Source organism: Macrobrachium nipponense, chromosome 7 (genome assembly GCF_015104395.2).
Source record: "Macrobrachium nipponense isolate FS-2020 chromosome 7, ASM1510439v2, whole genome shotgun sequence".
NCBI classification, from domain to species: domain Eukaryota; kingdom Metazoa; phylum Arthropoda; class Malacostraca; order Decapoda; family Palaemonidae; genus Macrobrachium; species Macrobrachium nipponense.
This window is the reverse complement of record NC_061109.1, coordinates 80,707,247-80,720,544: the sequence shown is the minus strand read 5'-3', so window position 1 is coordinate 80,720,544 and position 13,298 is coordinate 80,707,247. Positions and strand designations below refer to the sequence as shown.

Sequence of the window (13,298 nt, the reverse complement as noted above, 5' to 3'; positions counted from 1 at the left end):
TTTATGAATTTCTTTTTAGTTTTCTGTAAAATGAACTATCAGATCTTACAAACTGCTGTGGCTAGAGGGCTGCAAATTGGTACATTGATCAGCCATCCTCCAATCATCAACCATACCGAATTGCAGCCTTGTAGCCACGGTAGTTTTTATTTTATTGAAGGTTAAAGTTAGCCATGATCGTGCATCTGGCATCGCTATAGGTGGCAATGCAGCAATATACGCTGTACAGGAAACCCTATTCCACTGAAGAAACTTAGCACATTTTTTATTTACTCATTTGACAAACTTTTTTTTTTTTTTTTTTTTTTAAGAGCTGGTTCGTCTGTGTCCATTAATGACTAAAATATTTAATGGATTTTGAGATGGATCAGATGACAAATAATTATCCATTAAGATGAATCCAGATAAGTTTGACCACACACACACAACACACACACACACACATATATATATATATATATATATATATATATATATATATATATATATATATATATATATATATATAATGTGTGTGTGTATTGTCGACATCAGAATTAGCCTCCATGTCTGTACGTGTCGACTTTTATTAGTCGTTACATTAACTGCCGCAACTCTTACGTCAAATCTTAAAGAAAACTATGGATATAATTCTTATAAATGTGAGTCAGGCGTTGTCCCTGTTCCTCGTGGGTTTAAATTTATCTATTTATAAAATTTATCTATTTACACGAAGAAACGGAGCAGCTGGACTTGTTTATGATCTGTTTGTGTTGTACTTTAGCGAGTTAGCGTGGGCGCTTTTCCTCTGCTGCAAGATATAGCCTGAGTTTTAACGCACTATGATTTCTATACAGGCCCACTTCGCAAGATTATACCTAGCGTTTAGGGAAAAACCCGCCTTCTTTGGGTTTATTTAGGTTGTCTGGACAGCTACTGCTGCTGCTGCTGCAGGGTTTGTTTGCTTGTTTTTGTTTGAATCCCGAGAACCGTTGCTCTTCCAACTAAACGGTTCGATGCGGAGTCTGTCCCGCTGAGAGTTTAGGCTACAGCTTGGCACCACGGCACGGGATCTTGGCTCGTGAGCTCGACGGAACGATTTGTTTTCGTTATTTTAGAAGTTATGTCCGAACCTTTTTTTTTTTTTAAAGTGTCCCAACCGTTATTCCAGCTTTAAACAACATAAAACCGGACGTAAATGAAGGAATAATAGATTATTCGTATATTCTAAAGGAAGCAAGTGCTATAGTTCGGTTTAAATGGCGCAAATACCTTTTGATTTTTATTCAGCCATGGCAGGAATGCTGAACGTGCTGGGTGTAGAACGCCACCAGTGACATCACTGACCAGTCTTGCTATTTTAGTGATGGTGGCGGGCTTAATTTTTTAATTGCAGTATGTCTAATTTAAATACAATCATACTAATAATTATTAACGATAACAACAGGTATGGTCATCTTTCTCTAAGCTGTTATTTAGAACGGTCCTCGCTTTTGCGAATTGTACTCATCCCCAAAGAGGCTTGTAGTAGGAACATCACTGCCAATGCGCCTGTCTAAATGTAATCTTAAGTTTTAGTGCATATAATAATAATAATAATAATAATAATAATAATAATAATAATAATAATAATCACTCCCAAGACTGGTACCAACCCTGGGTCAGTTTAAAAATAGAATCGAAATTGAAAGTTAACAACTTTTTTTTTGTTATAACGATCTATTGACAGGTCTGGGGTCAATTTTAAATCTCCCCCAGGACGCCCATATATATCCTTTTGTCAGCTTGAGATATTTGTTCGGTGGAGTTGAAAAGGAGCTCATTCTGCCGTTCTTGGAATTCTCTCTCTCTCTCTCTCTCTCTCTCTCTCTCTCTCTCTCTCTCTCTCTCTCTCTCTGTTCGTTCGTGTCTTGTCTCTCCGTCTCTCAACTTATGCCGACAAGTCATAGATGGATTCCAGTGGAATGTATTGGAATGGTGGTCCGTGAGGCAAGGGAGGTTTGGTTAGATTTTGAGTTGGATCCGGATCTTAGATTCGGAGATGGATCCAGAATTTGGACTCCAAGACAGATCCAGGTCTTAGATTTTGAGTTTGATCCGGATCTCAGATTCAGAATTGGATCCAGATTTTAGATTCCAAGATGGATCCGGATCGTAGATTTTGAGTTGGATTCGGTATCTAGATTTGGAGGTGGATCCGGAGCATACTGATCTTAGATTTTGAGTTGGATCCCGTACCTAGATTCGGAGATGGATCCAGAATTTGGATTCCAAGACAGATCCAGTTCTTAGATTTTAAGACTGATCCGGGTCTTAGCTTCGATGATAAACCTGTTTCTTCAAAAATGGCTCCGAATTTCAGGTTTTGAGGCGGCTCCAGATCTTCGATTCTAAAAGGGCTCCGGGTCTCGGGTTTTGAGTTGCTCTGGATATTTGATTCTAATACAGATCTGGATCTTAGACTCTGAAATAGATTTAGTTCTTGGATTTTGAGATAGAGTGGTATCTTATAAATACGAACCTGGAGCTTTGTTTTCGAGACGGATCCGGATCTTAGATTTTGATATCTGGATCTTACATAATTATAGATATAGGTGTTGAGGTGCCTTGGTTACATATTATGGTACTTAATAATCCTCCAATGTGTTTGTTCTTTTGGCAATACTTTTATTTGTATTTTTTCCCCCCTTTTACGATTTGATATTCGTCCTTAAAATTCTTTGTCACTGCGTAATAGATCTTAGGAAACTTCATATATATTTATACCACGGATCCTCTACTTTTACTTTTTAGTGTTCTGTAAAAGAAAACTATCATAGTGATTGCTATTTGTCTGTCCGTCCGCACTTTTCCTGTCTGCCCCAGATCTTAAAAACTACTGAGGCTAGAGGGCTGCAAATTGGTATGTTAATCGTCCACCCTCCTGTCTTCAAATATACTAAATTGCAGCCCTCTAGCCTCAGTCGTTTTTATTCTATGTAAGATTAAAAGTTACCCATGATCGTGCCTCTGGCACCACAGCAACACAGGCCACCACGACCGGCTGGGAGTTTCATAATTTCATACGGCATTACACGCTGTACAGAAAACTCCTTTGCTTTTTTTTTACTCTTTTCTACCGATGTATAGATTTTTTTTGTCTTAGAAACAAAAGGAGAGAGAGAGAGCCCTGAGGTTGTAAGCTGTCTACTTTGACACTAAACTTTCGTATCCTCGCTTCTTTCACTTCTAAATCTTATTCGCCGGAGAAACGGAAGATAGAAAGACTGAAAAGGCGACCTGTAAATATGTCCCGAGGGATAAAAGCCTTTGTGTGTGGATTCCGAGCGGTTTTGTTTGTAAACAATCCTCGTGTTGGCAAGACAGCCGCGGGTCGTATTTTTTTCCCCACATGTGTCATGTCCGCCAACAGGGTAAATGTACTTCTTTATTTTTCAGTTATTTTACCGTTTTTCCTCGATCGGAGCTTAGTAATTAGAGCAGAATTAATAAGAGCATATTTATAAATATAATTTTTATTATTTTTAATACATTTACGACTCCTAAAAAGCCGTTTTATAATGGTCATCAGGACTAAACGTCGTGGGCCGTACTTCAGAAAGTTGGCTGTGCAACATCGCTAGGTTTTAGCGGCCTGCTAATGCAAGCGAGATCACACATCTTACAAAACGAATCGGGTCTCTGTGGGCTGGGGGATGTGGAGGGAGGGGGGGGGGTTTGGTTTTAAATGTAGATAAATACCCTTTGAAGTGTCCAGGTCAAGTCAACGCGGGAATGCGAATTGGTGCCCCAAATACGAGTTGAAGAAAGGTAAAAATAATTTATTTTTTGGGACTGAGAAGTCTATGAGTTGGAGAGTGATAGTCTATATTTTCGTACTTGTCACAGAGAGAGAGAGAGAGAGAGAGAGAGAGAGAGAGAGAGAGAGAGAGAGAGAGAGAGTTGAAACTAACCCTCTAGTTAGCTCAGAATCTGGAACTCTCCAACCTCCTTCCGTGTCTTAAGTAGGAAGTGTCGCCCCACCCAGCTTCTATGGCTTGAAAAAATAAAATTCCTAAGTTTACCATCTTTAGTAGGGTTTTCCATCCCGTCGGACTCTTTAAGAAGACCATTTATTTATTTATTTTATTTAGTTTATTTATTTATTTATTTATTTATTATTTATTTTATTTATTTATTTATTTATTTATTTATTTATTTATTTATTTATTATGTGTTTGTTTGGGAAATAATAAAATATTTCGAAGAAACTCGAAAAATGCCAACCAGTTGCTACGACCATAGAATACCCAGTTACATAAATAACCACCGGGGCCACCAGTGCCCATGTTTTGGCACTTAGGGCACCTTAATTAAACAAAACAGCAGCAAAAAACAACAACAAAAAATCACAATCACTTACAATCTTACCACTAACGAACTTTAAAAAAAAAGAAAAAAAAATCAAATGAGCAGTGAAATGGTCTCTCTAAACAGACTTAATTCAAGTTTTAGTTTTCTGTGATAGTATTTAGTAGACCACCCAATTAAGCTGATGAGCCGAGAGAGAGAGAGAGAGAGAGAGAGAGAGAGAGAGAGAGAGAGAAAGTACATCAGGGATCTCAAATCAATCATTCTTGCAAACGTTTAGAAGCAGAGGAACTGGACTGCGCCGAAGGAACTAATATGCGTTTTTCGTTTAATTTTGTTTGAGCAAAGTTATGAGAAGCATCACTCGCCAATTACAGACTTGATTTTTATGAGAAACATCACTAAACCAGTTACGAATTAAGCATTGAAAAATCATTGCCTTAGTTACCAACCAATCGCTCAGGGCACAAAACAACACTTGCTCACATTAGGTAAAATCGACCACAAGCCAAAATAAACCTTAGTTTTAACTTTCTCTTATGCTTATTATCTTTATCTTTATTTTCTTCCTCGGTGGAATAAATAGTATTAAAGGAGAGGAAAATATAGTTCCGTTTAATTGGACCAATATTGTGAAATCTCGGGTATGGCCGATGGCAAGATAAGTAGTCGGGTAAGACGTTTGGTTATTTTAATTGTTGGATTTTCTGTTTTATCTTTTTTCCTTTTGTGTAATTTATTATCTGTGAAATGAGAGATGTACGAGACTTGGCAAAGTAATTGAGGGATGCAGGCCTGCACATTTTATGTACAGTATGTATATATACTATTTATATATTTATAATTTATATTATACATACGAATTAGATCAAATGCTAGGCCAAACAAAAAAGCTCACACAAACTTAAAAATAAAAAATATATAATATTTGAGGCAGGTGCAACCTTCAGCTACCAAAAACAGAACAATTCACATCATCTCTCATCGCTTGCAAGTTGACAAACTGGTATTAAGACTATAAACACTATATTATTGTTTCTGAAAAGACCCACAGGAAGTTGGCAGGGTTGTTGACGGATTTTGTCATGTTTTGCTATCTGTATATATTATATATATATATATATATATTATATATATATATATATATATATATTTATATATGTAACTTGATCACGAAGTAACGTGAGCTAGTATAAATAAAGGTGCCAGAAGGAAAAAAAAAATGACGAGTAGCCGGTACTCGGTCCTATCGGACCCTCAGTAAAGGGTCGATAGGACCGAAATACTATCTATCCTCGTCATCTCTGACTATATTATATATATATAATATATATATATATATAGATATATATATATATATATATATATATATATATATAATATATAGTATATCTATATATATATATATATATATATATATATATATATATTATATATTGTGTGTGTGTGTTTTTGTCTAAGTTGACTCTCATATTGAGAGTTTGCTCTCTCTCTCTCTCTCTCTCTCTCTCTCTCTCATGGCATTATTTCTACTTTATATCCCATTTAAATTTTTTTTTTAATTCTTCAAGTTCTCACATCCGCTGTAATATATAGCTTACGTGTTCCCCAAACCCGTGTAGGAATGTATTCACTTGACACTAAAAAACAAACATCCTCTATCTTATGTACTTTCACTCTCATTAAAGTCTTTATCTTTAGTCATTCAACTTAAATAGAACAGATTGTCTACATATTTTTTCATGTGACTAGAATCTGGTTTTTTTTTTTTTTTATATGTTTACAATTTTCCTGACATTGGATCCTCCTCCTCCTCCTCCTCCTCCTCCTCCTCCATCATTCCACTCACTAACTTGATTCATGTGAATCTTTCCACGGGGTTATTTATCTATTAACTTCTTGTAAAAGTTGTGGCAATACTTTATAGTAAGACTCCAATCGCAGAACTGGGCTGTAGCTTAATTATGAATGTTAACATTGTCAGGTATTTCATAACTATAATACTCTGTTTTTTTTTTCATCTGTCCATCCGCCTGTGGTGTTTTCACATGGTAACACTGCTTCCCGGGCTTTAAATAGTTAGGCTATGTGTAAATTTTAGGTAAATAAAAGGATATTTGGGTGTAAATTTGCAACTGAAAAGTGTTTTAATAAATTACTGTAAGCTAATTACACAGTTAATATTCGAAATAGGATATTATTATTGTTGAATGTAAGCTGAATGTAACTATATTTAAAGCCCGGGACGCAGTGTTACCATACGCATACACCACAGCCGGATGGACAGATGGAAAAAAACAGAGTATAGTGAATTGTAGATTGTAAAGTTGCATAACTTGTGGGTTGTAGATTGTGTAATGTGCTTCATCATAACTCATGATTTTGTGTATGAGACTTACCCAGTAATTTTATAGCCATCATATAATTACTGGGTAAATATATACAAAACCTTATTTTATTATAAAAATATAACTTTTGGTCAAGTTTTTGTTACAAGCTATTTTTATCAAAGTTAACTCATTACCCATTTCGAACTTCACAGAGGAATTGTAGTACGGAGCATTTCTAGGCTTATATTTGCAAACATCATCTTCAAGGAATTGATTAAATTATTCCAAATTTCGAGTCGTAGAAACATTAAATCTTTCACTGAGTAATTCCCAAGTTCAGAGAGGCAATCCCATGCTTAGCCAAGCTTGTCTGGCAAGCCACCTGTTTGGTTGTGATATTAGTGGTTGGAGTTTTGTTGTTAATTTAACTCTGGGTTATGCAAAACAACTAAGTAATGCAGTAAGGTCTTGACAGCCTTTAAAAAAGTAGTTTTTTGTTGATTCTGGGTTATGCAAAACAACTAAGTAATGTAGTTAAAAAAAGTAGGTTATTTTATTTTTAAATTGTTGACGTAATCTGGTTCACCAAGATTTAAGGTTAAAATTGAACGTTTCTAATATAAAAAAGTTACGTAATATAAAAATCTTTGTAGTGATATTCTTGTACCACAAGAATATGGTTCACATTCTGAAGAAGTAGTAGTAGTAGTAGTATCTATGTATGTATCTTATAGAAAAGCTATATTTAAAAGACTGCCCTAATTAACCATTTCATTCAATACGCAGTTAGCAAACGCAGAGAGAGACCTTGTTCATAGTCAAAGACCTTTTTGTTACTTTATTTTTTTTTTTCATTTATTTCTGGCACCATTCGTCTTAATCAACCTGTTTACAGCTGAATTAATTCTTTTCCGTAGGATATTCTGGCCGTGCAGACGGAGTGGCTGGAGAGATATGGCAACGTGTGCGGGTAAGTGAACGAAGGATTGCGCAAAGCTTCGAGAATTGAAACGTAAATGCTTTTGTTTTTTGAGTAATTACTTTAAAAGAAGCGTTTGAAATGTTCTCAAAGGTTTCATATTCTTTCTTTCATATGTTGCTAAAATTAAATATTAATCAAATTGGTTTTATATAAATATAAATTAGTAGTTTGTAACAGACATTCTCGGGCTACAGCTTCTGAACAAAATGAAAACTGACGAAGTATTTCGCAAAAATTTTCATTCAAGTTACGTAGCCTCCCGAGATAAGAGCGAATAATGCTTCTGAAACACACTTTAGCTTTTATGCTTAAGCCTTTTTAGCTTTGGCTGCGCTAAATCTTAGTAGAATTATAGCTTGGAAAAGCTGCCTGTAGCGTGCTGTTTTGAATCTTGTCTATCGAGAACAAGACCCTCTTTGTAGTATCCCAGTTTTGAGGCCACGAACTCCATTCATTTAGACTCATTGTTTTGACAGGTTTCAATGAACATTGTTTGTTTAAACTTCACAAGGAAATGCCTAGATACTCACTCCATCGAGCTAAGATTACTTTGATGCAGAGAACACATCGCTATTTGCTCTGTAACCATTCTTTTCTGCATTTAACTTCTCTGTAGACCCCTCTTAGAACTCCTCTTTAGACCTAGGAGTTAACTTCTCTGTAGACCCTTGAGAACTTCTCTGTAGACCCTCTTGTTTTTCCTGTAGCACTTCTAGTCATTCAGTGTTTATTCTAGATGAGGAGAACTGGAATTTAAGGGAATATAAAGGTAGAGGCAGTAAAAAATGATCGGTTTGTAGACAGTGTATAACAGAGATAATTTAGGACAGAGGAGGACAGGAAGATTAATCATTGCTACTTGAATGATAGAGGAAGTGAAAGATAAATAATATATATAATTGGCTATAGATTGTAACGGGGTCAAACATACAAAAATAAAATGGTTCCCCCCCAAGGAATGAGAAGACTTAATTAGTGGTTTCTTTAACTTTGTTTCTGCTTAATTCGGTGGAACCTTTGATCAGCCAAATTCTGTTTATCTGATGAACAAAAGAGCCTGGTGTTGAGATAGTGGCGGGCCTTAGGAATGTCTCTCTCTCTCTCTCTCTCTCTCTCTCTCTCTCTCTCTCTCTCTCTCTCTCTCTCTCTCTCTCTCTTTAACTGATTTCCCACAGCCCGCAGGAGGGTATAGTGCCATCGATGCACCTCACGGGCCTGCACTGTAGGCATTGCTTTAATTTCAAAATCCTTTTATCTTCAGTTTCCCCCCTTTACCGCCGAATGACCTCATAGGTCCCAGCGCTTGGCCTTTGGCCTAAGCCCCGTATTCCACTCTATCGTCTGGCAAACTGTCTTCGTTCTGTTGTTGTCCTTATTAAATGCTCCTTTCATCTGTTCTCTTTGTCTGTTTCCTTCGTCTGTTCCTTTCATCTGTTCCTTCGTCTGTTCCTTTCATCTGCTCCTTCGTCTGCTCCTTCGTCTGCTCCTTTTATGTGTTCCCTTTGTCTGTTTCCTTTCGTCTGTTGCTTTCATCCGTTCCTGTCGTCTGTTCCAGGTATTTCACAGGGCACAGACCGACTCTGTTGGTGGCAGACCTGGAGATGCTGAGACAAATCCTCATCAAGGATTTCCCAGCCTTCGCCAACAGGGCCGTGAGTATTCAGGAGTTCACATCCTTTGCTCGGTGGGTAACGCACAAACAATTTTTATTATTAAGTGTGCGGAGTGATATAGTAACTTGGTCTGAGGTTCCAGAGGGTACGTAACCTCCCCACAGGGTCAGGGACTTGTCGTCTCGACCATCTGGAAGGTATATTATTATTATTATTTTATTAAAAATAATGGCAGAATTCACAGAATTGATTTTGTACAATATTCTTTCAATTCTCCTTATGATTTGTCTTTCTGGCACGCTGGTATTATAAAGCAGCTGTCCAATATTCATCGTGCTGTAGGTCGTCAACGGAATTTCGGGCTGGTGTTATCAAAGGCAAACTGGTTGTCAGGGACAGGCTGGGGTCGTCAACAGGTATACAGGTGCGTTTCGTAGGTCGGGAACAGGCCGTAGTCGTCAGGGGTCTATCCGGTATTTCTTGTTATTTCTTCGTTTCTGGTTTTCCTATAGGCGTCTACATGTTTCGGCCACCTCGTTTGGCCATCTTCGGGCCGGGATCGCTGAGTGCTATGGTCTGTGTCAGATGTTTGTAGACGCCTGTTATAACAAGAAATACCGGATAGACCCCTGACGACTACGGCCTGTTCCCGACCTACGAAACGCACCTGTATACCTGTTGACGACCCCAGCCTGTCCCTGACAACCACCCGTTTGCCTTTGATAACACCAGCCCGAAATTCCGTTGACGACCTACAGCACGATGAATATTTGGACAGCTGCTTTATAATACCAGCGTGCCAGAAAGACAAATCATAAGGAGAATTGAAAGAATATTGTACAAAATCAATTCTGTGAATTCTGCCATTATTTTTAATAAAACTTGTTTGAAAGAAGGTCTGTTTCCAGCATACACAAATATTATTATTATTATTATTATTATTATTTATTATTATTATTATTATATTATTTATTATTATTATTATTATTTATTTTTATTATTATTATATTATTATTATTTATTATTTTTAATTTTTTTTTTTTTATTTTAATTAAATTATTTTATTATTTATTTATTTTTATTACTTTTATTTTTATTATATTATTTTATTATTTATTATTATTTTATTTTATTATTTTTATTTATATTATTTTATTTTATTATTTTTATTTTATTATATATTTATTATTATTTTATTTTTTATGATTATTTTATTATTTATATTTTTATTATTTATTATATTTTATTATTTTATTTTAATTTATTATTTTATTATTTTTATTATTTTATTATTTTATTATTTTTATTATCTTTATTATTTTTATTATTTTATTATTATTATTATTTTATTATTATTTTATTTATTATTATTTTATTATTATTTTATATTATTTATTATTTATTTTATTATTATTATGTTATGTTATTGTTATGTTTATATTCAGACAAAGGACCCGATTCAAAGAATATTATGCTGTTCATTAGAAAGAAGTAAACAGAAGAGGTCAGTAATTATAAAAGAAAAAATATGAATGAATAAATTTCTTAAATAGTTAATATAAATAAAATAAGAGGCGAATATATCTGGTTCAAACTGCACAGCATTGTTTGCCCAGCTATTGTAAGTAGGCCTATACACGCCTCACAAATTCTGTCATTTCTTTCAAATAAGCCCCCCTCCTCAATCCTCATCCAGTAACGTAACAACTGAAGGTTACCTGTGCGTGACTTCGTCACGCGTCAGCGTTATTCTTTGTATTTGTTGTTCCAGCGTTACTTCCTTGCCAAGAAACCTTACAGCGACATGATCGTCGACATGCGAGACCACCACTGGAAGTTCCTGAGGCGCCTCACCGCGCCAGTCTTCTCTCTGTCCAGGCTGAAGATGGTGAGATAGGAGACAGATGTTGTCATTAATATTATCATTTTTCTTCCTAAGCTGTCCCTTAATTCATATCCTCCCCCTTCCATCTTTGCTATCCACTCTCTGCTGACAGTTTCAAAGACCAACTGCTTTTTGAGGTTTTCAGCTTGTGTCAGCTCTTAAAAAAATAATCTTGCCTGATCTGTGTCCCTGTCAGCTCTGAATGATTCTATATAGGTCCTTAGATTTCTATTTTGAGGTAACTAATACCTGAAAATACTGTAGTATCATTATCATTCAAAAGAATAGCGAATTGCATCGATCTCTGCACTAAACTCGGTCTAGTTCTCAATTTCAAACAAAGCTCTGAGGGACTCGGTTACAGGTCCCAGCGGTAGTACTTTTGCCATGTATTCTTATCATTTATCATTCATAGGATGTCAATTTGAGGTAAATAATACCTGGAAAAAGTGTGGCATGACCACGACCACTATTTAAAGAATGTCTAGTCCGAGAGACTATAATATGAATCGTAATTTCTCTCCATAGATGATGGGTCTGATGCAAGGGATCGTAGACGATTTCTTGGCTGTGGTGTCCGAACATGCTGACAGTGGCTTAGATATGGACATATTCAGTATCTCCCAGCGACTCACTTTGGACGTGATCGGACGATGTGCTTTGGCCATGAAACTCGAATGTCTTAAGAATCCAGAGGTTCGGAATACTTCCCAAAATTTAAGAATAAATAATACGTTATTTACCTTAAAAAATAACTGAATGAAAAGTCACAGTAATTGGGTATTATAATTGAATCGACCCTGACCAGGATTTGAATCTGGAGTATTTCTCTTCATGGCTGAATGGTCAGGTTAACTGTCTATCACTGTGCTTAACCAGAGGCCCAGGTTCGATTCCTGCTTGGGGCAGGTGTTGATGGCAGTAATAGGAACTTTTGGGCTTGATGCAAACCGAATGTTTAGTGAGCTCTTTATTTAATTTACATAATATATAAGTGTATATTTGTCTGTATGAAGTTATGTATGTAAAGACGACGAGAGAGAGAGAGAGAGAGAGAGAGAGAGAGAGAGAGAGAGAGGGGAGAGAGAGAGATGAAGGAGAGGAAACTGGCCAAGTTGTTTGAGAGAGAGATACGAGAAGAAACTCGTCCGAGTTGAAGAGAGAGAGAGATAAAGAACTCGTCCAAGTGAGAGAGAGAGAGAGAGAGAGAGAGAGAGAGAGAGAGAGAGAGAGAGAGAGAGAGAGAGAACTCGGCCAAGTTGAGAGAGAGAGAGAGAGAACTCGGCCAAGTTGAGAGAGAGATATGAGAAGAACTCGTCCGAGTTGAGAGAGAGAGAGATAAAGAACTCGTCCGAGTTGAGAGAGAGAGAGAGAGAGAGAGAGAGAGAGAGAGAGAGAGAGAGAGAGAGAGAGAGAGAATTCAAAGAACGCGTTTAAAAAAATTGACCAGGAATCACAATTGTTTTGTAAACAAAGTTTGGCGACAAGTAAATTCTGGGAATGTGTTCAGGCAACAGGTAATTACTTTACCCGTTTTGTTTTTCTTGTTTTTCTTTACGATTTGGGCCATTCTGGTCCCAGATGGCAAGACAAAAACGTCTTTGAGAGTGTCATGTTGCTGGAGGGATCTCGTTTATGTCAGCACTAAGTTAAATTAAGACTTTTCTAAAGCTTTTTAGTTGTAGTGAACTTTTGTAGTTGGCTGACCTGTCATCCTTCTTTTTTTTTTATCTTTTGTTTTTGGCGATATGTTGCAAGAAATGTTCTTTCTTATGTTGCTATGTTTTATTTGGATGTTTTGTTAAGGATGTAATGCAAGATTGATTTCTGTAGTTGACAATATTTTTTGACAATTTATACCAAAGTAATGGTATTTAGAACAGTGAATTCTACGTCTACGGGGCTTTTTTCGTTAATAGTCAATTCTCTCGGAAATGGCTCCTTAAAACTTTGAACTACAGGTTTTCCAAATCTGCATTTTAGTTTCTGATAGTTTGATGAATGGTTTTACAAATATACCCTTTTTTTAAAACTAAAAATTGCTTACGTGACCTAGATATTTACGAGTATTTCATTTAAAATTAGTGAATTATTTTATGCTTTTTCTTCGGTGGGGGTAAATTTACATGTAATAGGTATTACAGAGCAGTTTACAGCGA

At 36.1% G+C, this 13,298-nt stretch overlaps 1 protein-coding gene across 4 annotated transcripts in view; it reads left to right on the top strand.

Annotated features, from left to right (window-relative positions):
* Nucleotides 1-13,298, top strand: part of LOC135217757 (thromboxane-A synthase-like) — a 114,504-nt gene that overhangs the window by 91,518 nt on the left and 9,688 nt on the right. For 3 of the 4 annotated variants that reach the window (XM_064253768.1, XM_064253769.1, XM_064253770.1), the window contains exons 4-7: nucleotides 7,577-7,629; nucleotides 9,197-9,293; nucleotides 11,026-11,142; nucleotides 11,668-11,835. In XM_064253768.1, the coding sequence (XP_064109838.1) occupies nucleotides 7,577-7,629; nucleotides 9,197-9,293; nucleotides 11,026-11,142; nucleotides 11,668-11,835 (435 nt within the window). Of the gene's footprint in view, nucleotides 1-3,740; nucleotides 3,790-7,576; nucleotides 7,630-9,196; nucleotides 9,294-11,025; nucleotides 11,143-11,667; nucleotides 11,836-13,298 lie in introns of those variants that run through there. The other variant, XM_064253771.1, reaches the window with a different exon arrangement.